We start from the raw sequence: 25,384 nt of genomic DNA on the forward strand, positions 1-25,384 counted from the left end.
ATGCGAGATGAAGAGAAGGCTGTGGGAGAGATGGCTGTGCACCACCAATAGGTGGCACTGTACACTTTTGTGACCCAGACTGCGAGAGGCCAGTAAATGCACGCATGCATCTCCTGTATGGTCAAAACAAACAGGAAGTTCGTTTTTAAAGTGCATTGAAGCACAATAGATTGATTGAATTAAATCAACCGAGTTCTTAATCTGCTATGCAGCTTGTGTGTGTGTGTGTGTGTGTGTGTGTGTGTGTGTGTGTGTGTGTGTGTGTGTGTGTGTGTGTGTGTGTGTGTGTGTGCGTGTGTGTGCCTAGTTGCATGCGTGCAGTATTGTGTTGGACTAAATGTATTCTAGTTGTTACATAAGAACAATCACGATGGTGTCGTGGTACTGCGAATAGCGAAAATCAGTCAGCACTTGACATCCCATGAAAGAGGTTTCTAATTGTGCAGTCCTAGTCTATAAAGCGTGAATATACCCTGTATAAAATCAAGCATTTATGCTCAAAATAATCATAATTGTTAAGAGTACATATTTTAACACATGTTTAAAAGATCCACTATCTTAGCCCAACAAACCAAAGGGTTTCAACCAAACATCAACATAACCACATACTGTATTTTTTTTTAATATATTTCCCCAGTACAAAGGGCTGTTCCCTAAAAAATACCATTCAATGATGGCGCAAAACTGCTGCAAAATAAACCGAAATGAAGTGCAAGAACTCTTGTTGTGTATTTTTCCACAAAAATCAAACCTAGTAATAAGACATGTTTGCTATCTAGTAATGAGTTATTACAACTTTAAAACTTGCTGTGCGGCAAGCCTATCGTTTGTATTCTGGAAAGAGGAGGAGACAGAATAAGCCTTCTCAATCCATATTTTCACCACGTTGTTGATTCTTGCTTGGTTTGAGTTACTGTTTTTTTTTTTTGTTTAGTTTTGTTTTTGTCATTAGCTCTTGTAAATGACTGCGCTTCCCATCGGAACAGCAAAATAATGTTGACTTTATTGAACATTCTTGTGGGGGAAAACGTTCATTCAACAGGGGCCACAAATTGTTTTTCCAATGCTGTGGGAGGGTAAAAAAAAAAAAACACAGCTGCCTGAAGGACAAACGCTTGTGGTTAGTCAATAAAAAGAGTTAGGCTCCAGTTATTGAAGTGCAGCTCATTATCTAACAGGGTTCCACTGTTTTCTCTCAAATATTGCAATTACCTCGACACACGTTAATACAGGATGTCAAATGTCTGGCAAGTCTGCTCGTGCCGGAGGTGTGGTCAAAGGGCACATCCAATATTTCTACAAATAAGTAAAAATAAAACACACACACAAACAAACAACTTTTTTACACACTCCTCCCTTATGATTGTTTTTCATAAATTTTATTTTACTGCAGATGGGAGGCCACTACATCCACAGAGGTCACATTAAGGGGACAAGCAATCTGGAAGAGCTCCTTAGCCCCGCCCCCTAACAAAAGTGCAGAGGAGGGCTGTCAAGTGGAGAAGAATGAACTTTTAAAAGCCTTTCAGGAACCTCCACATATATTTCGCGTTGGCTACTTTTAAATGTCAGACCTGTTAAGACATAATGACAGGCTATTCGCAAAGACATTTTTTCTTGAACGTTTCAAATGCGAAAACAAAATAAAGTGCCACAAAATTTAAAAACAAAAAAAGTTCAAAATATAAGATTAAAAAGTTTAAAATTACAAATGACAATTGACAGCAAATATATTATAAAAAATTAAAATGGACTAATGATGGTAACTGATGATGATGAAAAGACAAATGGATATATTATGAACTATGTTAATACAGATTGAACACTCCATCACTTATTATTAGAAACAATAAATAAAGAAAAAAAACAAGATTTTCCATGTTGATATCTTATGATCAAATTCATCATTGGAAGTAAATCAAAGCATTCAGCAGCTACTGTTCTTCTAATGTGCCTGATAAATAAAAATATTGACCAACTGAAATGGCAAATTCAGCCAAATTAAGCCTATTTTTCGATTTTTTTTCATCTTTTTTTACGATTCGAATTATGATGAGATGACTGAATCGTTATTGTGCAGCGTGCGGCGACACCACTGTGCAGCTCATCACATCAACTCTGATCTACACGGTAGACATCATACGTTGGTCATACATTCATCATGCCTAATATTTAAAGAGGGACTCATCAAAATTATTGTTAGTGCTAGTAGTCCACGAAGAACTCTACATATTTAGGTCATTAATAAAGCATATGCATAAGGATTTGTATGATGTTATTAATAACCGACATAGATATTGTACATGCATATCTTATAAACCTTCTTAAAGGAGGTTCATTTGAAAAGGTGCCCGTGTTAACGGTAGCCACGTTTAATGGGGGGGGGGGGGGCGACAGGATGATGAATGTGGTGAGGCAGCACACGTTTACACAACACAACCTGTTAGCGCTTAGCCGTAAACTGCATAATCCACACAAGTGGATTACTAATGAAGATGTTTTGGCAACCTGCGTTATTGATGATTCTGGGTTGAGGTTTCTATTTTTCGCTCGTGGTTCAATGCGAACAAGAAGCCAGAAGCTGTCTTCTTAATTAAGTACTGGCGAACACGTTTTACATTCACGGAGGGAGGGGGGGGGGGGGGGGGGGGTAAAGCGTGCTAATTTTTCGAGCGGAATGACAATCATCATTTTCTCAAGTGTACATACGCTGTTGCTGAGATACTAAGAAGCCTTCGTGTATGAACAGGATTTTTTAGTTTTTTTTACATATCTTATGCAACTCTTGATTATCACACACTTCCAGCCCCCAAGTCTGACTGCATGAATCCACCGTGGCTTTGTTTTGATCAGTTTATGCAATGCTACAATATTCATTAGTTGTTGTTTGACAGTGTGTAGCGCACAACCCCAAATGTCCCCAATTTAGCTTAAATGCATGCACCCTCAGCTCGGAATGAATATACAGATGGAGGAAGCCGCCATGCTCGTTGTCACGTGTCTATTCTCAGAGGTCCTTTCAGTACACATGTGGAGGGCGGGGCAAGACACACCGCTGTCTGTTGATTGGCTGGCAGAGAATTGATTGTATCGAAGGATTTTTAGCCACCATCAATCGCATTTGTAACTTTGATTATGACAACATTTCTTCCTCGAAAGTGGCGATTCACCGCCTTTTCTACCACTTTAATAATGTGTTACACCAGCGAATGCGTACCTTCTTGCACACCCCTAAAAAGCGCTTTATAAAAAAATAAAATCCGATCTTATTTTAAGACAGATAAGGCAAAAAAAATTGTTGATTCCATGTATCCATCCATCCATGTCCTGTGCCACCGATCCGGTGCAGAGTCGTGGGTAGCAGGAGCCTCTCCTGGCAGACAGAAGATACCCTGGACTGGTCGGCAGTCAATCAATAGTCAAAACACACACACACACACACACACACACACACACACACACACACACACACACACACACATATATATATACGATACAGTATATATATATATATATATACTGTATCGTCTTTTATAAGAGATGTACAGCAGTTTGATGCCGCTTCTGGTTTGTTCTTTCATTGAATTTATTGGCTCGCTTGGGCTTTGGAGAGCTTTTACATGTTGCATCTTAATAACCATGACAACAGCTACAGCTGCACCATATTAAATTCAAGCCCGAATTGTGCTGAATCGTTATTTGCTGAAATCTCTCCGTTCTTAAATCATATCCGAACATAGCTATATATGTAGATATAGATATAGATAGATAGATAGATAGATAGATATGAAGAGCTACGAAATGATGGAATTACTGTCGTTTCACATTTGTGCAAACTATCTGCAGTACACGCCACTTGAAAATGTTTTATTTTGAAGATGTTCCCTCGGGTCCCCTTTCCGCGCGGCCGCATGCGGAAAGGATGTGATTGAGTGTGAAGTGAGAATTGGAGACGATAAGTCAGCCCATTACGTGGAGTACACTCATTCCATCTAAAAAAAAAATAAAAAATCAAACAAATAAATAAATAAAAGACGACGGAGGGAGGCGAACGTATGATTTTGAACACATGCAGAATCTCATTCACTGAGTCTGGACATGCATGAGCAAAAGTTAAGCAGAGCCTGCTGCTCCTCAGCCTTGTTACCAGGCGATAGTCCCATCCGAACCATGTTTTGAATTTCCTAAGGAGACATCGGGTAGACGAAGCCTTTGCACACTTGAATCAAGTTGGCGATAGACAGCATCTACTCTAAAGACACTTTTTTTTTTTTTTTTTTTTTTGTCGCTCGATAGCAAACTTAAGGGCATACAATGCATTGAGACGTCATGAGAGACTTTCTCGCCATGCATCTCACACGCACACACACACGCACACACACACACACACACACACACGCGCGACGAATGGTTGATGAGACCAGGGTTGTCGTTGGGTCACCCTCTTGTATGCAGGTTTGTCTCTCTATGCAGTTGCATCTATGCGATGTCCATGTTCTGCGGGTTCAGACGGAATCCCTGGAAAACAAATAAAAGCAAAAGTGCAATCTTAAACTTTATATCAGTCCTTGGATAATTTTACTGTCATAAACATGTTTTTTTTTTGAATAATGAATACATATCAGCACTAGTTCAAAGTTTACATATCTATAAATTTTAATCCGGTACTGTATTTCCAGTCATGTCGATGGAAACTTTTCACCTTGAATAATTCATTGAGTTCGCCCAGTCCGACATGCAACAGCTACCGACATTATTCCCAGCAGCCACATGTGCTCGCACACGCTCACTTCTTTACAATGATGTAACAGCCTCTGCTCATTACAGGCCAAATTCTGAAATTTCTAATTTTGTCAGTAGCACCGCTGCCAGTGTTGCCTGCTGGGAACTTTGTCTGAAAACTTGTGCTGCACAGCTTACACCTCCTTCCTCCTCTTCCTCCTCTTGACATGTCAGAGCAGGAGAGATACTTTCACTCGCCGATGTTACGTGGCTGCTGGCAAAAAATCTTTTTTTTTTCCTCTCCCGTTGTGCTTTTCGTTGTGTTGTTTATTGGGCAAACTTTGGTCAAACGCAACCAGAATTGTAACTCCAAATAAAACTTGAACTTATTTTAGCAGTGAAACAGGCTGCCGCGGTTTAGGGTTGCTGGCACCAATTAAAAAAAGGCTTGAACGAACGAGTGCATGACTGTGAGTGCTTTCGAGAGCTATGTGCCAAATTTCACAAAACCCAAAGGAGCAAGCTCGACCCTGATTAAAAATGAATTTTATCTTTTTTTCCAGTCATGCCAAAGTTAAAACATCAAATTTAAAATACCAGGCAAAAAAAATGTATTCAAAAGCAAATTATATGAACTAAATACAGGAATTCATTTGCTTTTGCCGCATGCTGAATAGCATTGCAAGCATCATGCAGGAATTAATAATGATGAAGATGTGAAGACAATAGAAATCCGTAAGAGATTTGGCTAATTTAGGATTAAAACAAAAAAAAAGATCTATATTCACAGACAGAGGCTTTGAAAAGCATCTCTGTTTACATGCAAACGCATATGGCGCATTTCAAGTGCAATTTAGTGTAGAAAAATCAACTGTTAATGCCGCCGTCACGCATTCGGAAGCCCTTTAGATGTACTGCTAATCCGCGCAGTCAACAACACACTGTCGCAATTACTGTTTTGAATTGGATTGTTTTAAATTGCTGGCTTTGAAGTGTTTTCCATACCGATATTTACTGCAGTTAATATTATTCACAGTTGTCTAAACCGAAGAGTCATTTTTCCACATGATTATTGCCTCTTGCATGCGGATAAAAGGCCAAAGTACAGCAAGAAATGAAGTTTGTGTGGCCACAGACCTCACGTGCTCTTTTCTCCCCCAAAATCCAAATGGTTTGACCTCTCGAGGGTCTACTGAATCCATTCTTTTTGATGAAGGGACTTCATTGCGACTGATTAATCCCAATTGAATGTGCGGCGACTTCAGACGAGGACTAATTCCTGAACGTTTGACCTCTGGGTTACATAAATGCACGGACTCAAATGACCAGATGGCTTTAAACGTTGCACATGCAGTGTCCACGCTACATTATCCCACAACATCCTCGATGCTACTTCACTTGGCGACGGGACAGTTTCCACACGGGACCGACCAAGGGATTCGTGTGAAATTCCGCAAAAGAGTCGTGTGCTATCGTCTTCGATGTCGTAAAAAATGCTCCATTCTCAACTTGAGCGTGAACTGCGCCCATGAGAAATGCGGCCGTGCGTGACAAACGCGCGCGCACCCACATCCCGGATCGAACAAGCGAAAGTCGGGAGGAAGCGGCGATTCCCCGCGGGCCCACGTGGCTAAGGGAGAATGTTAGATACGCTATCGCTGGTGTGTCCCTCTTGTTGGCCTGTAATGGAATCCTTGTTACGTGTTGTGGCTTCAACTCCGTACTTGGAGAGAAACAAAAAAGATGGACTTGCAGGCGGCATTTTGTGATTTTGATTTATGAGCAACAACAGGGAAGTGTTTTTTTTTTTCCATCTCCGCCATCTTGGCACTGATGGGCAATTAAGAGGACACACACACACACACACGCACACGCACACACACACACCCACACACACACACGCACACACACACACACACACACGTAGCCACCGGTGCATCCACCAGCTGCGGCCTCTCATGGAAGGAAGTATTTTTCAGCAAATTTGTTTCCTTCACCCCCCCCCCCCCCCCACCCCCCCACCTCTGAATGGCGCTATTCATGAAAGTAGCCTGCAGTCAGTCGGCACTACTTCTGCCGCCACGGCACATTTACACACTTGTTCGCCTTTATCACCCCAAGTAGGAGTAGGCACACGCACACACACATATACAGTACATGAATCCACCTGCACACACTCTCACACAACAGACGGGGACTCTTCTGGTCCAGCTCATCCCTGCAGGAGGGCCTGTGCGAATAGAGGCAAACATACAAAAAAAAAGAAAAAGAAAACAAGATGGGTGGGAGTTGTGCGTATAGGGGCGGGAGGACGGTTGCATGCTTTTAGTCTGCTTGTGCTTAATGGAAGAGCTTAAGGTGGATGGATGTTTGGGTCAGAGGCTCAACAGTGTGGGCTGCGCTGTCAAGAAATGCCGATGTGAATGTATCTTAAATGGCACCGGTGGAATATGCAGCCGTCCGTTTTCGATAGCGCTTGTCCTCATTGGGGTTGCTGGTGAGCTGGAGCCAATCGCGGCTGAGGTGGGGTACACCCAGGACTGGTCGTCAGCCAGTCGTTAAGGCGCATCGAGACAAACAAACATTCACACTCCCATTTACAGCGATGGGCAGTTTGGAGTCTTTAATTATCCTAAGACGCGTGTTGTTTTGGGATGTGGGAGGAAGCCGGAGTATCCGCAAGCCCACGCAAGCAATCTGTCAACTCCACGGAGATGTTTTCACAGAGATACACAAACCCAACATCTCCTGGGCAGAATTGTTAAAGCACTATCCCACTCTGCAAATTACAACCAGAAAGATATACAGTACATTGTGAGCATAATAACTGTCATTTTTAAATTACGATCACAACATCAATTGGGGGAAAAAAGAAAAAAAATTACAAATCCCAATGTGCTTGCTGAAGATTGTATTTTCTATGAGTAGATTCACAGTCATCAGGGGCAAGGTCATCCACAAAGGGTGAATTGAATTGAACTCCTTGTTTGGTGATTTTGTTGTGTTTTACAGATTTCCCCAAAATGTAAAAAATAAAAAATAAAAAAGATTATGCTGATAGTTGTTACATCAGGGATTTTGGAGTTTGTAACCCAAATTACAGAAAACCCCAGGGCCCAAATTCCAAAAGTATCATATCATATAAATATCATTTATTGTAATAAAATCAGCATATAGAGTACATTCATTTTGAAAAAGTAAATGTAATTTATTATTTTATTTTTTTATCCTGGAGATACAAATGCATCTCAATAAAGAGGATATTGTGAAAAATGTCATTTACTTGAATAGTTCAATGAAGCACAGGGCCCTGTTTTTGTGCCCAGAGTAAATCGCAAAGCACTTTACAGGATCAAAAGTCAAAATAACAAACGGTATTTTGCTGTACATGTGTTCCTAATGATATGGCAGATGGTAAGAAACGAGAAACAATCCAAATTAATTAGAAGATTACGACTTTGTCATGAATTCATTTTGACATCCGCCGCAACATTTGATTACTACATTTAACCCATCCAAGTGATTAGCACTACGCTAATTAGCGCAGATAATTTAGCCGTGGCGTTGATTACAAATGATATAAACACCACGGCCTTCCTTCCTGGCTAGTTTTGATCTAATCTATGTTTTTAATTCATCAAGATTAATGCTGCAGTGCATTATGTATTTTAAACAACGACACACATACACACTCTCTCTCTCTCTCTCTCTCTCTCTCTCTCTTTAGGGTGCAGCCAATATGCAGGTTCAAAAAGAAAAAGCAAATGTTTGAGATTGATTTCATGTTAAACACCCTGACGTTTGCCGTGGAGATAATTCGAGTGCAATCGATCACAATGTCAAACAGGTGTACGGCGCTGCATTGGACCGGCTGGCCCGCTGAGCGCCTGTGGCACCCCGGGGGACTTGCGGCTATCGCCTCTGGGATGCAGGGTCTTTTATCACCTTCTCGAGTCTTTCAACACTCTCTTTGCATTTTCTCAATGCGCTCGTATTGAGTGAATGTCGGGTCACAAACGCATACGCGAGTCATACAGGAAAAAAAAAAACACTTGTTGTTTAGAACTCAGGTAGTACTGCTTTTTTTCTGATCATGATGGACTATCTTGCTCACAATCCCCATCAAGGCAAAGTTATAGGTGGCAAAAATAAGTACAGCTACCCAAGGGGTGTCCAACTCATTTTTGTCACGGGCAACTTTGGAGTTACGTCTTCCCTCGGAGGGCCGTCATGACTGTGAAACCGCAAAAATATTGAATCGTCTCATCAACTGATAAGTTGTGCACAACAAATTCATGGATTAGTAGTTTTCAAACCAGTCAACTAGAATAGTTTGCTCAATTCTTCTTCAAGTGAGTGTGAACACTCAAACAAAACGATAGCAAAATCTCAACGTTATTTATTAAAGAAGACAATTTGACATGTCGGTACAGATTTTAGATCATAAGCGCACATGATTTGCTATTGCGGGCCACGTGAAATGATGTGGCGGGCCGGATCTGGCCCCCCGGGCCTTGAGTTTGACACCTGTGTCCGGCAAAAGCAGATGTATTCAATTCATTTCATTTGTGAAGTATTTGTACTTCGTTACTTCCCCATCACTGGTTACATGTGTCTCATTTGACGTCTGGGTTTTTCCATTTTTAACTATAAATCACATCGGGGCCAGGAAGATCGACGCAGATAACCCCCCACCCCGCCCACCCGCACTCCCTCCAATAACTAATACGTTGCATACATAGGACGCATAGATGTGTACAGCATATACTGTGGGTGGAAAAACACGCACGGCTGCCTACACGCGTGCATCATAAACAGGTTTTCTTCCTTTGAACAGCATTCAAGCTAAGTGTCAAACCACACATTGAGCTGATGTTGCAACAGCCTCATTTCATCTGCCATAATAACACCATCAAAGCGGCAGTCGTTTAAAAACCTTGTGTCATGTCTGCGCTATCCCAAGTCTCGTTTTCTGATGTGAAAGTAAATGTGCTTTTGAAGACACTGACTGGAGGGGGCCTGGGGAAGCATTTTGTTTTTTTGGTACATTGGATTTGGATGTAAGGCAAGAAGTTGCGCAATTCACTGAGATTGGCAAGAGCGATGCTGCGTCATGCCGTGAGGTGTTTCTAATATACTGACCCTTTCATGTAGTAAAATAAGATATCGCCAACACTCTTCTCACACAAAAATAAACATGTTGTTGATTACTCCCAAGCAGGATTCAGTCGCATTTACCTTCCAGGAATTTAACAAAAGTTGCTATGGTAACCAAAAAAAGTGCCGAGTACATTTTTCTTGCTCTCCAACTCACATTTGACTGAATAACTAACTTACAGTATTTACCGCACGAAAATAATTCATTTGCTGTTGTAGGTGCAGACTTAGCTTGCACCTGCTTGTTGAACCCTTCACATTTTATCACAAGCAAGCAGGAGTGCGCAAGGGTTAAAGGTATGACATTGATTGCCATTTGTTGTTTACTTAGCAGCATTACGGGAAAATTCCTTTGCAAGTTAACAAAGGGGATGTGTCATAATTTACTTCATAAACCCAAACATGTAAAGACGCCGTTGCTAACCACTGAATAAAAAATGGTACAGTCCCTTTGTCTGACATTACCCTCCATCAACCACAGCCAGTGATGATTTCTGGTATGTACAATATGTGCGGCTAGACAGCCAAGAAAAGATGAATTCATTCGTTCGACGGCCAATCGTAGTAGAAACAAACTGCTATGTGAAATGGTTTTCCCTTTCATAGCCCCCGTGTGGGAGAGATGTGAGGAGAAATGGTGGGTGTCTCAAAAATGATTTGATCTCGTAGTTTTGTCATCCTCCATGAACAATCAGAAGACACCGAGCAATTTTTCATCATTCTCTGTTAGAGAGGAGTTCTGTTTTTACTTTTAGAATTATTCTCACTGACTTTTTTTTTAATCAGAGATGTTCCATGAACCAGGAAGTAGCTTGCTAATACACAGATAGACAGACAAACTTTTTTTTTTCTCACTTTTCACAATTGGAGCAATTTATTCCTCCTGCACCACAATCCAACAAGATGACAATCCTACACATCCTCAGAATTTGGCCTGGTAACAAGAGTGAACCAACAAATTGTTGCAATTGTTTCACTTTTTACTGCTGACCCAGACTCAAGACGAGCATTATGCATCATTCTTCAGGAAATGGAAGTGGCCTGCCACTCCTCAACGCTGGCGTCGGTCCATTTATTTCCACGCTACTTAGCTACGTTGCTGTTGTACATGCAGTGTTCCAGTATGTGGCCCTTTTTCATATCAAGTAGTCACTGTACAAAAATTCACCTCCAGGCTGCAAGTGTGAGCGAAACACCAAATCACAAATACTGAGCCTGTTTTTTTTTCTTGTATAGAATGTTTAATAACTACTGCGTTGCACGTGATCAATCTTCAGGCGTGTTTCTAAAAAGCCATATGGTGACTAATTAGCGATGAAAGCGAAGGAAGCTTGTGTGGCTGCCAGGTCATAAATTCGGCTGCCAGGTGAAGACGATGCATGCTCGAAAGAAACAGAAGTGCTTCACGGAGACGGAGACACGTCACTTGTAGGCATGCACGCACAAAATTAAGGAGCGAGTGCTCCCATCGCAGTTCCGTCGAGTAGTCCCAGCACCGCTGACAAAGCGGTATTTTCAAATAGCAAGCATGCCATGATGTTCACCTGGTCATCTCCATGGTGTCCTTGGTGAGGTACACAATCCAGTAGACCAAGTTGAAGGCGCCGAAGGAAAGCGGGAAGAGGATGCGAGAGTATTTGTCGATGATGCTCGTGCCGGTCAGGACGTTGTTAGCCGGCACGGCGGAGCCTTGCTGCAGGAAGGCCTGGGCGCTGACGGGCGGGTTGGGGAAGGTCTTGGCCGGCCGGTCGAAAAGAGGCGCCGAATTCATCCGCTTCTTCAACACGTTGCTCGCATCCGCCTTGGAGAGAAGACGGAAATTCACTTGAAAGGAAGTTGAGCATGATGTAACGTGAGGGCATCAATAATAAAAACGGCGCCGGGTTTTTGTTCGCACACAGGCGCCTGTGCAGGGGAGGAAAAAAAGGCGTCAAATATCCTAATTCGCTCAATATTAATCGTTGTATTATTAGTTAAACAATGAATAAAATATTTGCATATCTGAAAGATTAAAAGGGAAATCTGAAAGTCAAAGCACACCCTTAATGATGCCAGAGAGCATTTTCGATTGATTCCGTGCATGTGCGGATCTAAAAACATTGCCTAAAATATGAATGAGCACCGACAAGAAGCTCCACAAAGGGAATACATGATGTTTATTTATTTCTATGAGACACTTTAATATTTTGATGGGAGGATAGAAATGCAAACAGATTCTTGTGTATTGACACATGCTTATCAGCGCGCCTCATCGAGTTAGGGGAAGCCAAGCCCGTGCTCCAATCGCCGCAAGTCACACGCGGTGTGCTCGGAGAGCAAAAGTAAAGTACTTCTGGGAATTGGGTCAAAGAACACCACGTTGCCAGCAGATAGAGTCAGCATGAGAGCGGGACTGCCAGCCAGCGCAATAATCCAAAGAAAACAGCACGGAATCTTTACCTGCAGTCGACTAGAAATAGAACAAACATTTGAGCGGCGCGATTATCCCAGTCGAATCCGCAAGGAATGATAGTATCGTAGCAAAAACAAAACAAACAAAATGATATGAATTCTGTTTCGGCCACAATCATATCAGATCTGTAGTTTACATACAGTGTACTTCATTTCGATTTGTTCATAATGTTTCTTGCTTCATGCTTGTCCGTGATGGTTCATTGAGAAATAATTAATTGGAAGTACATTTTTTATCCGTGATGTCAAGGAATTGACACTTTAAAAATTAGTCCAAAAAGTACCCTTACTTTTACATACTGTACATCAGCTTTCCCCCAGACCCTCAAAATATGTGCACTGGGCACACTGAGGACTTTAAATTGCCGATAGGTATGAATGGAAGCTTGGGAGGTTGTTGTTGTTGTTGTTGTTGATTGGACCCGGCTTCCCGCTCAAAGTCGACCAATGAAACAAGCGCTACAGAAAAGGTCGCAAAACAATAAATGACTAAATCCTGATTGATAAATGAATAAAAACGTGTTTTTATTCCATTGCATACCGTTTGCCTTCATGAGGTCTATTTTTAGGAATGTGGCAGGGGAATCTGAGAATTATTTTGGGGTGCCATGGGGCGGTTCTGTAAATTCCATCAACAGTCTGTTCATCAATTCCACCACATGGTGTGTGTGTGTGTGTACTATACATGGCAACAGATCCCATAGAGGAGCTTTTTCTGATAATGACACACTAGCTTCTTTGACTTCTTGCTGGTCAAATCCAAGTGGGATGCGCTTGTCTTTATCCTCTGTTCTATATCCGTTTTTTTTTTTTCAACCCCTCGACACAGGCACGAGCTTACACGCACACACACGGACACTGACATGGCACAGATGGTCACTCACTATTGGTCGAGTGAATATGATGTTTGTAGATGTGTACTGTATGTGCGGGGGTGGTTGCAATCTATGTAAATGTTTTGTGTGCATGTGTAGGTGTAGGTGTGTGCAAAAAAAAAAAAAGTTACAGTAGCGGCACATTTCCATTATGTGTGGTTTTGGGAATGGTTTCAAAAGGTCATCCGAGTGGGTGTCGAGTGGGCGTTAACGAGCTTGTGGAAAGTTACATTTATGAAGAGTATATGTAAATACTGGCTATTTAATATATGACTGAAATGAAACAACACTGACCCAGTTTTTAATCACTTTTACCATCGTTTGGAAAAAGAATGCACTTAATTGGCTACAGCGTGTGGCGCACTCATTGGCCACTTCATTAGCTTCATACTGAGAGCCATTCATAACATTTTGCTCACCTTACTTCGCTTCATAAGAGGGCAATTATTAGAATTAGCTCTCTGTATGATGCAATGCGGTGCCATCACCATTCCAAATTTCAACCACTATAATAATGCAATTGTTAAATTACCGTATTTCTTCGGTGGAGCTATATATATATATAGATACATATGTATATAGATAGATATATATGGATATATTTTTTTAATGATCTGCGCTAGGAAAACCAAAATGATGGCCTCTAGTGAGAAAATAGGAGATGAACAGCCATGTTTGTTTTCATCCCCGTACTGCCACCTGTATGTGACGCCAACGTGGAGGGTGGTTTCAATCGAAAAGGCACTTAGGATAGAATATGTGAATGCAGAACACGAGGGTCTTCCATCCCTTTCAAACTCGTTTCTTCAATTAGAATGAATGCAAATGTGTTTCAACCACTGCAGTTGCACCAAACTCGGGTCAAACTCTTTTCTGTCAAGGAACGCACCTCGATAATAAGCCATCAATTCCCATACAACCCCCAAAAAGTTTTAACCTTAATGATCTTGCAATACATGGTCCTTGTCCAAAAAAAAATATAAAAATAATAATCATTTATTTCCTGCCATGTCTCTCTCTACCTTGCAGCCATAACAAGTCGTCACGTTAAAAATCGTGACTGGCTGACGGCTATTTCTACCCGTGGTCGCATGCTATTTTCCTCGCCTTCTTTTCATTGCCCTCCTACATATTTTGGTGAAAGCAGTCATTTTTCTATGAAGCCTCCCACCCACTCGGCGCTTTTCACTGCAACTCGCTTACGCACGCACGCAACACAAAAACAAACCCCTCCGCGCATCCACTGGACGGTGTTTCTCTGCATCTTGGCCCGGGCTGGCTCTTCCAGTGTGTTGGGTGCCCTCCCTTCGCATTCCGCTGGATATTCCCTTAATCTATAGCCGTTACGTAATCTGCGGCAGCGTCATTCACACGGGCAACTACTGGCTGTCTCCTCATGTCATTCTCTGTGCTGATCGCACGGTAACAGGGCAGCCAGAGAGGAGAGGAGGATGGATACTTAGGCTAGATGAATAGATAAGTCACTTTAGAAATGCATGAGTGCGTTGTATGGCTGTGGGATGCATAATACTCCAGATTAAGCAAGCGAGTGCATATAGAAGCGAGCGTGTATATGTGTTTGAGGGTGTGCGGCAGATTAGACAGGGATGCTCACCCCTGAATGGAAATGGATGGAGTGGAGATGGCAGGGTTTAAGTGCTTGCATGAGCAGTGTATGAAGGGAAAATAAACGCAGTAGCCAGTCTAATAAAGAGCAGGGCAGGGAATCGAAGGAACTTGCTTGCCGGTGGGGGCAAAGTTTGCTGTGCTTGTGGAGTGTGTGCAAGACTCCAGCAAAGGTTGTCATGAATTTCTTATGAATGAGGTGGGGGCTGGGGGGTGGGGGTGTTTGAATTCAATGGCCACAACATTAGATATGCTCGCAAAATCTAATGAGATCCAATACAGGAATTTTTATAAATAATACACAGATGAGCAATAAGCATTGGAAACTGAAAACATGACAGAATGATGTTGAATTCAACGTTTAGTCGCATGGTTCATTTGCCTGACTTCCATGCAGGCAACGTTAATTTAGTTCTTACTCAGAGGTAGCTTGAATGTCAGTATAATAGTTGTACGGCCAAAATCAGCAACAGCCGCACAACCTGAACATTTTACACATTAGGATCCAAGAATTTTATGAAGTCGTTTCTACAAGACCCTGTACATCGCACCTGAGCCCTTATAGAGAGCCTAAATCCCAAATTATTCTTCAGCTTTTCAACATTTATGCCCAAAGTTCATCCACGTGTTCCAAACATAAGACTGTCACCAGCCCGAAAGCTAAAATGTTACATAATCCTCCAGCTAATAAGATATCGAATTCCCCACCTACTGTAACTCCGCTGAGGGTAGAAACCACTGTCAGCATGTTTCCACGCAGTTATATTCCACCGATTTTTTTTCGCTTCCTCCCAAATCATATCTGTCCTGAGAGTTTTGTGGAAATCCATTCAGTCGTCGTCGCTTGAGGTTGACCAACCATCTGACCAACTGGTCAGCCAATCAAAAATCAGCCAACCGGCATACCAGAAATCACCATTGAGCCCTCAGACCAATTAGCTGACTAACCAACCGACCGACAAATCAACCTACCACACATGTACGGTACAGAGAGTTTATCAAAACACAAAATCTTGACTTGTGCATTTCACACTGTGCAGCAAAGAAACTAACAAACAGCACCAGGATTTCACACCCAAATCTGGATTAAACTTCACTTTGCATTTCTTGTGCTGAATATGTTTAAAAACAAGCCATTGTTTTTATATCAGGCACAAGTGTATACAGTAAGAAAATGATATTTTGGGAGACTGTTTGTAGGTTGTACATTGGACACTGGTTATTTATACAGTCATGTGAGACACTTACCGAGGAAACCTCTCCATCATTTCCTGCGCTGGCAGCTGGGGCGGCAGCTGCAGCTGCGGCCTCTTGAGCCGCCGCCTTCATGGCCGCCGCCTTGCGTAGCTCCCGGTTAGCTTGCAGTGTGGAGAAGTAGTTGACAGCCGCAAACTCGATCAGGGCGGAGAAGACGAAGGCGAAGCAGACGGCGATGAACCAATCCATGGCTGTGGCGTAGGAGACTTTGGGAAGGGAGTGGCGGGCGCTGATGCTAAGGGTGGTCATGGTCAACACGGTGGTGATACCTGCGTACAGAATGATGGGTGGATGCTGGGTGCTGACTTTGATGTCATTGTGTTACGCGCACACAACTGACTCTTCCAATAACGCTCAGTTTGCTTCAGCAAGTCACAAAGAAGGTCAGACCAGGTGGTGTTTCAGCTCAGTGCTGTGTGCCAAAATGTCACAAACTCATTCACTCCCAAAGACGTTTTTAAACGTCCTTTCAGACTTGGTCTAGAATTGGCTGGTGCTGAATGAGTTTAAGGGGAAGCTAATCTGTCCATGACATGATATCCCTTGCACTGACCACACCGTGGCCACACAGGCGATTTGCAAACATGGAGATAGCTATTGTGAGTGATAACCAGACACAAATTAACAATGCATTTTTGGTCTGGGTTACAAAGCTCGGCTCAGGCACCTATGTGGACTTAGCGTGTTCGCCGTGCGAGTCGATGATTCTAGATTGCACATCGGTGTAAATAGCTTTTAGTCTGTTTCTGCAATTGACTGGCGACTAAGGGTGTACTGTCTCTCACCCAAGGTCGACTGGTGTCGGCTCATGTTGCCCGTGACCCAAATAAGGACGAGCGGTGTAGAAAAGTGAATGATGAATTGTTCAGCTGAATGCAGAATGAATGCTAGCCGCTCTGCGTTTGTCTCAGTTCCGGAGGGGATGCCACCGAAGCAGTCACTTGTGGGCTTGTTCCCCTGCTCCCTTGTGACCATAGCAAGGTAGCCTTGACAATACATTGAAAACTCAGTAGATGCTGCATCCCCAAGTGAATAAGTCCAAGTCAAGACTATATATTCCAGTCATCAGTTTGACCGAGTGAATGAAGTGACCATCTCAAAAGGCACAAACTCAGTACAAGTTAAAACCCATTTACCATATAAATGTACTTTGTGCTGCGACCAGTAAACATTTGAACTCTCACAAGGACACTGCCAAATAAGTTTGAACTCCAGTGTCAGTCAGTAGCAGGTGGATCAAAGTCATTATCTCCGTCGGGCCTGTTCGCTATCCTGAAGACAAATCAAAATCGCTGACATTCCACATCCACTTAAGAGGCCTCTGAACAAATGAGATATCTAATTGATTCATCAATTTCATTGTGAAAGCAAGAAAGTGGAGGGGGGACAAATAATTGAAGACTGCTGCCCAGGCTTTTACCAAATTTGGGATTTCATTAGCAGCCCAGGAAATTAAAGTACCTAATGTGACTTCATAATGCCTCTCTTGTGAGGCATCGCTGCATCAGATGGACAGAAACCTCCTTAAAAACATTCCATCTTCCTCAAGCGATGTTGATTGCCTCGGTTTTAAATATGGTGAAGGGAATTGAAGAAAGGCTGTCAGGCCAACAGAGAGAGGCAAGAAGGAAGCAAGAGAAAGAGTGAGGGGGCGAGGGACAGGGCTGATGATATAAAGACGGGACAGAAATGAAATGCTTGCGGCGTTTATGGGCTTTTGCAGGGGTGGGAAGCAAGGTACAAATTAGAATACACTCAATTAACTCTGGGAGACTTCTGCTCAAGGGACTTTAAGCTTTTAGAGCGGATGTTGACGATGCAGTCCACAATATACCATTCCCTTAATGTACCGTGTGTGTGCTTTATAGCTTCTCTACGTCTCCATTTTGAATCTCTCCCAGCCATTAAATGCACCTTCCGCAATGCACAAACTAAAACAATCACAAATGGATGGCTTTCCCGGATCAATGAGATGAGCTTTTTAGAAGAACCTTGGCGTCAGGGATTGCTTTATAACCCGCACATGAGCAAGTCAGACTGGTACGGGCTTTGATGGCGACAAGAAATAAACTTGACAAGCTCCTCGCTAAAACGGAAAACATGGATTTAACCGACAAACCACACGAGAGCCAACCTTTGCAACACGGCAGTACAGGGCAACAGGTTACTCAAGCCACCGGAGGATAACTCGTCTTTATTAAACACATCTCGCGGTTGTGGAAAACTCAGGAGGGACACATTTCTAGCCTGTGTCAAGCAAGGGAAAGCAACTGCGGATCGGATTACTAAAAGCTCCATTGAATATAAATTATTAAACCATCATCCTCCGAGAAGATCACTTATTGCGAAAACGTAATACTCCAGCTTACCCTTTTGTATGTGTTGTGAGTGCAAGTCTACAAGAGATCGAGACTAAACGCAAAGTCTGAAGAAAATCACAAAGTCTCATGACGTCCCGGAGGAATCACAGAAACTCACAAACCTGATTTGAAATTCTTCAAATGGACATATTTAGATAGGATTTCATTTTCAGATGGATAATGTTCGAGGGTGATGGGCACATCCATTTGAGAAGGAGGAGGAGTGAAGCAATACTGCCGTTATCTGTGGTGCCTCTTTGCTTTTTGAGCAAATCATTTGATCTGGGCTTGTTTTATTCAGTAAGGTCTACGTTCTGAGAATCTTTCGAGAACACCTTGCGTGATGGTCTCACTCGCCAGTCTTCATGACATGATGGAAAATAAAATGCAATTCAACTGCATGGCATAATCTAAACTTAAGGTGGCCATTGTCGTGCGGAGAAGCACAACCCTAAACCGAAACATTTCAATTTTTATTATCCCCCCAGAGGGGAAGCTCAAATCGGAGTCAGCACATACCACAAACACTTTTATATAGGAATGTGTAGACTTTTTACAAGCATACTGTAGTATCATAGTATCCCATATTATTGGCCCCACAACTGGACTCTTGACCCAAATAATTTTGGGAATAGTTCCTTAATAAACTTGCCTTTTTTTTGCTTGTTTGTTTTGATTGCCTGCTTTGCAGAAGGGTCTCCCCAATAATGATATTTTGGATAGACGTTTTGCCAGCTCTCAGGATTGCTTCCCTGCTCCCCAAATGCAAACACATAATCTACTGCTCCATCTACTTTTAGATTTAACATGAGGATACGACGATTACTTGTCCCATCTTTTGCTCTCTGCTTTGTCTCCGTCTTTATTCCTCTCTCTCTCTCGCTCCCTTCGGCGAGAGCTCGGTGGCAACTGTAGCGTAATGTAATGTGAGCGAGCGGAACCTGTGAGTGCTCAGAAGCAGGCCAAGTATAAACATCCTCCCCCTCTCAGTCCCTTTGCATGAGCAATTTCAAAAAGGACATTTATTCCCAATTAATTCAGCTCAACCACTGTGGAGGAGGAATAGAGATAATGAAGAAAGGTTAAAAAATATCACGGACTGTCTTTGTTTGCCTGTGCTACCAAGGTATTTATTTCGAGAGCCAATCAGGGGTTGAGGCTGAATGTGCTGATAACTGAGGAAAGTATGCCAGCTTAAAGTTTACAGAAGGAGACTCGCGTTAGGGTCAAACTGTGGGCGTTAAATTGATACATTCAGATTGTTTTCTTTTTTTTCATTTGACTTCTGGATACTTTCAGAAACTCTTCTGGGAACTGAAATTGAAAACTACTTGGCTTGGTCTTTTAGAACGCTTCTCTAGCTTGAGAAAGCCTTTAAAGTCTTTGACATCACACCTGCGTGTCAAGTCAAGTTCAAAAGAATTCTTACCAAATACCGTCCGAGCTGGAACTGACTCCTTGTTAATCCAGAAGGAGACTTGAGCCAAGATCACGGTCATGATACAGGGAATGTATGTCTGGATCAAGAAAAAGCCCATTTTTCTTTGCAGGTGGAAGTGGACGGTCATGATGACGTATTCCCCTGGGAAAGAAGACAATAGAGTTCAACTTTGTAGGCAAGCTTTGTAGGCAAAGACACGGTTCCTCGCATTTTGGACTAGTTGGATGTGAGACTTGTAACCATGTCTTAAACCTGCAAATATATTTTCAGAGTCCTTTCTTGCAACTATCCGCTTGATTCTATTCCAAGTTGTTTACTTTTGAATAAAGAATCGGAAAATCTGATAAGCGGAGAGGCTAACAACATGAAACACAGAATGATCAAAGTCGTCATGAATAAGATATTCAACCCAAAGTTTCCCTGATGCTGCGTCCTCATTTCTCGACGAGGACTGGAAGGCTACAGGATGGCTAACTGTGAATTGTAGCCATCCTGTAGTTAGCTTGACCGCTCATTTACCAAGATCCTAATTGTTCTCTCACAGAGCACAATCTGCCAAAGACATTTCTATTACCAACTTTGTCGGAACGGTGTGAGCAAGACATTTTTGTTTTTCTTTGTGTATGTGTGCGTGTTCAATAGCTCTGCGCAAAGACAGGTGATGACTTTGATTGCAAAGGACTTAAGAGTCCAAATCCAGTACTCGCGTCCACCAAGCTAACCCGTGAAAATCGTTCCCCAAGGATCTTTGCTCACCCGTATTGGACTTCAGCCTTTCACTTGATACTCTCTGACCGATGAGGTCATATTGCAAGAGACTGGATGACTCCTGCGGCACCTCGACGGAAGACAGGGGACCTTTCTTCCACGTGTACATGATCTCACTGACGGGGTAAGCATCTGCGGAGAGCGGATCAGGGGTGGGGAGGCTTTGAAACATTTAACACCAAATCCAACTGAGGCACTTTTAACGAGGAAATGGGAGATTTCAACTGTTTTGAGCAATCCAAACAGCCTGGCAAAAAAAAGTCTGCTGCTCAAACAATGAATCCCAACTGTTTTCTTTTGCTAATTAATAGCCTGCAAAAATGACGCATGATGACAGACCCCGAGCTGCTTAAATGAGCTGCGCGTTTGATAATTGACATCTATGGAGGCTGTTCTGTCAGCCAGCCAGTTAGTCAGTGACACAATCATCATTTGAGAGTGGCAGCAGCTGTCACGGAGACTTCACAAAACAACAACAAGCAAAGAAATTTTTTTTAAAAATCAATCAAAAAAAGACAAACTCACAGCTCCCAAACTTGAGTGGGCATGCATGTCCGTCCATCGGGAAGTTCATCAGGCGCATGGGGCACTCTGCATTGATAGTTAATCTGTCAGAATAGAGAAGAGTTGAGGGGTGTTTTTAGATCATATTTGATGTCTTGAGCGCATTTTCAAAGGCTGTCTGTTGGTTGAGAGAATGCAAAAAGCCTTGGATGAAAATGAGCTCTGTGATATTTAATGGCCACATGCAGTATCAGAGCATTCGTGACGTAGACTGGATTTACACTGTAGCTCTGAATTCTCAGTTCCCATTCCATCCCGTTACCCTTTTTTTTTGTCACATCTAACTGAATTTCATGAACACCCAGGAACCACTGTCATGGCTGAAATGCAAATCTGCGGTACAGAAACAGAAGTGACATGAGCGCAGAGGTAAACAAACATTAAAGTCGCCATTCGCAAAGTCAGTAATGGTCTGATTTTCCGGTGTCTGTAAAAATAAAAAAAAGTATCCCTACCGATTATTTTGTGGTGTGTTAAGAGTGGGTTTTATTTTACACCCCAATCTGCTGAGAGAACAGTCAGGGCTGACAATTGTAACGAGTTCAATATTGACGATCTGTGGTCAACACTCCGGTCAACTGATCCGGATTCCGTGATTGTGACATAAAATACAACTGCAGCCAATTAGGAAGCAACGTGAAACACGACGCACCCAACGAGAATGAGAACACTTCTTGTCACATGTGGAATTATGATATGAATAATCGGCATTTGGCGGTGTTTTGTCTGCTTCACACTACCGTGAAGCAAAGTCCTGGTTGGGTGTTTTGAACGGTGCCGTGTGAATCCAGCCGCATTGTGGATGTGCCACTTCAAAAGATGATGCAGAACGCAGTGCATCATTAGTTTGGAGTTTGGCAAAAGAAGTTTATACGTTCAGATGTTCCAATTATTTTCGGGAATTCTGAGCCGGTGCCCTCCATCGCACAGGAGGAACTTTATCATCCAGGGCATCTCTCTTTTTGGAACAAAGAGGCTCGTTTGAATTGCCATCCAAAAGGCTGTTTTCGCGATCAGATGGCACATTTTTTTTGTTTTGGAATGGGTTTACGCCAGTCTGTGCATCCTTTTTTTTTGGATGCTATCTTTGTTTGATTTGCGATCCAGGGCTCCATCCGCCACTCTATTTTGATCTTGGCCACGGCATTGTTACCTCATGGTGTAGAGGATGGTTCCGTTCTGCATGATGCGGAACAGCTTGTTGGGGGTGGTCATGTTGTGAGAGATCGACCTCTTGCCGTTGCGGAAAAACGTGTCTGGCGTCCAGATCTTGCTGACCATGAGGTTGTTGAGTCGAAGGATCTCGATGGGGCCCTCGAATTTCAAGCGCTCGTCGATCCACGTTTGCCGGAAGAACACGTCCATGGTGTATTCCTGGAGAGGACGAGTAGAATGTTTACTACTTAATTACGATGACTTTCATCATGCCGCTACCCTTCTAACCTGAAGAGCCCGGCAGAGTGCGCCATGGTTTTGTTGGAACCTGCTGAGCAGAGCGTTGGCATTGTCTGATTTATGTATTGAATGTTCACAGCGGAGTATTCCTCCCTGGCCAACGTTGCTCGGCTCATTCGTATGCACTTCAACATTTCAGTCATTCTTAGACAATTACTGGACTACATAGTTTAAAAAATATATATTGAGTTGTTGAATGTAGCAAGTCTATTTTCCTAAGAACCCTCCAAGGAGGATTAACACACCTTTCAAGTGCGTGATGACACCAAAAAGTCATTTTATACGTTGTTTATAAACATAACTTCAGTGTAATTTCAGAAGTCTGAAGGAATTTTATTTTCTGAAAAACATTGGTAAGAACCAATTTAGGGAAATTCCTCTCACATTGATGAATGCAGCGCATTTTTTTGTTTGATCTGTATTTATTAATTTTTAATGTATGTTTCATTTTAATGACATCTCATTCTGTGAACATCATTTTTGCATATATTTTTCAATATATTTATTTTTTGCTGACTCATACAAAGGCGCGATTGGCCCATTTTGAAGACCCCCCACTGACTCTACAAGTCCTTCCCTGTCCAATTAGGAGCTCCGCAAGGGGTGACTTCCCAGTACAGTCTATATGGGAATGATCCAATTCTTTAAACAGCCTTCCTTAAAACATGCTACGAGGCCCATTTTTGATCGACACTGTCCAAGAGGTTTTTAATTGATGTTTTTATCATCCTCATTGTATTTTGCACTGCACCGTATCACACTGGGGGCTCTTTCGAATATCTCGTCCTTCTTGTGTATAATAAAATTACAATACAATTTTTTTTTATTGAAATAGCGCTTTCGCAACAGCTGGCGGGGCATAACAAATCACCATACAGAACAGTTCACATCAAAATAATCTCAAAATCATTCAAGAAATATATTGGAAATACTTCTTTGCAACATACAAGTGCATTAAAAAACACACAGCGTTGGCTCGTGAGGGTACAAAGTCAATTCATTCCTGAAATTCCTCAAAGCGTGTCTGATTTCATCTCGATAGCTTGGACAGTAAACTGACGATCAGGTCTTTAAAAAATCAAATAAGCCAGGCAGCCAGTCTTAAATAAGTGTCAACCATGGAGGCTTTGAGGTCAAATGGGTAAGCTCACTACCCTGGAAAGCAGGTTTTTTTTCTTTGTTCCCTCCCATGCCTTTCTAAATAGATCATTCGCCATTACCACCATCACACGGTGGTCCAAGTCTTTAGAGACCCCACGAAAAGCCCCCGAATGGCAACATCATATTCAACAGACGTATAGCACTCGGCCTGCTTGTCAAGTGTAGCCAGCAGCCTATCCCATCCCAACATCAGCCACATCTCTCTCGATCTCTCTCACGGGGGGGATTGTCAGACAGATTAAAGTCTGACTAAGCTGGACTAATGACATCTGCCCAAATGCTGGAATAATGAAGGCTAGGACTTGAGTTACCAGGGAGAAAAAAAAAAAAGCATCAAATAGTGCACATTTGCTCTCGTGTCTATTCAACGACGGGGCAAGACGCACGCATGTGCATGACAAGCAGAATAAATTAACTTTGCGATGCTTGTTTACATACCATCTCGACATCTGAAACGGGTCCAAAGCTGGTGACAAAGATGTCCGTTTTGACTTCTGTCACTGGACCTACAGCACAGGCAGTTAGGCGTTTACGTTTTCCAGGTTTGACATAAAACACTGAAGAATTTTCCAAAAATGATAAAATAATCACGGGGAAAGAAAACATATTCATATTTTACATCATTTTGTGTAAAACTGCATGTGTGATAAATATAAGAAAAACATATATGACTTGATTATACTGATTTTGCAGTATTCTGGTACTTCGAGTACCGTGTATTTTATTTTAACAGCACTCGACCACTGCATTTGTACTGTTTTATTGCATGCTAGTTCTATCGAATATCTCCACTGTAGGAGTCATAAAACATCATTTTAGCTTCAATCTCACGCTCAACTAAACGGTTCATGTCAAATATTTGCCCAGATGTCACATCACAGTCACACCCAGCACGGAAACACAAACTTGGCTGAACTTTTAGCCACTAAAACAACAACAAGCCAACGATGATTTGTGATTCAAAAGTGTATGAAAGCATCTACCTCCAAATCCAGGTCGCAGCCTGTTGTCATAGCCGTCCAGTAATCTATCCAATATGCGCGTGATGTTATCCAAATAGATACTGCTCTCGCTGTGCTGTGTCCCCCGAGCACTGCATACGCTGTAACTAAAGCACACGTGCAAAAAAAAAACCGAAATTAAAAATAGCTTTCTACAATAATAAAAGAGTTTAGTAAACGATGCAAAAAAACAACAAAAAAAAGCAGCGCGCTCGTCGTGCGTAAAAGTCCGAGAGTTTGCGACTCACCAAGACAGAAAGAAGCACGTCAAAAGGAAAGCCATTCCTTGTACTAGTTACAAATACAAGTCCAGAAATCCGAGGTCAGCTACGCAAACGAGCACATGCCATCATCAGGCGAAGACATGATTGATTATTTCCCCCACAAAATTGTGAGCAGCTCTTGTTTTGAGTTGCGACGATTTTGGCGCGTCAGTCCGGCACCGGCACGACTTGACTTGCTCTCCGGTGCGCGCGCCTCAACAGCCTCAACCGCTCAGTTGAGAGCGAAATAAATAAATAAAGCATGCAAGAATACAACACTGAG

At 42.4% G+C, this 25,384-nt stretch overlaps 1 protein-coding gene across 1 annotated transcript; it reads right to left on the reverse strand.

Moving 5' to 3' along the window:
- Positions 1-977: 977 nt before the first annotated feature.
- gabra6b (gamma-aminobutyric acid type A receptor subunit alpha6b) lies at positions 978-25,384 on the reverse strand. The gene is made up of 10 exons (XM_086130889.1): positions 25,087-25,384; positions 24,821-24,945; positions 24,276-24,343; positions 22,375-22,595; positions 21,183-21,265; positions 20,646-20,789; positions 19,878-20,030; positions 16,080-16,357; positions 11,424-11,680; positions 978-4,518 (listed from the first exon to the last, which is right to left on the reverse strand). Exons 1-10 carry the CDS (start codon positions 25,119-25,121, stop codon positions 4,506-4,508), a joined length of 1,377 nt encoding a protein of 458 aa, XP_085987015.1. The 5' UTR covers positions 25,122-25,384; the 3' UTR covers positions 978-4,505.

Source organism: Hippocampus guttulatus, chromosome 15, assembly GCF_054856545.1.
Source record: "Hippocampus guttulatus isolate MCC_2025c chromosome 15, RoL_Hgut_1.0, whole genome shotgun sequence".
NCBI lineage: Eukaryota > Metazoa > Chordata > Actinopteri > Syngnathiformes > Syngnathidae > Hippocampus > Hippocampus guttulatus.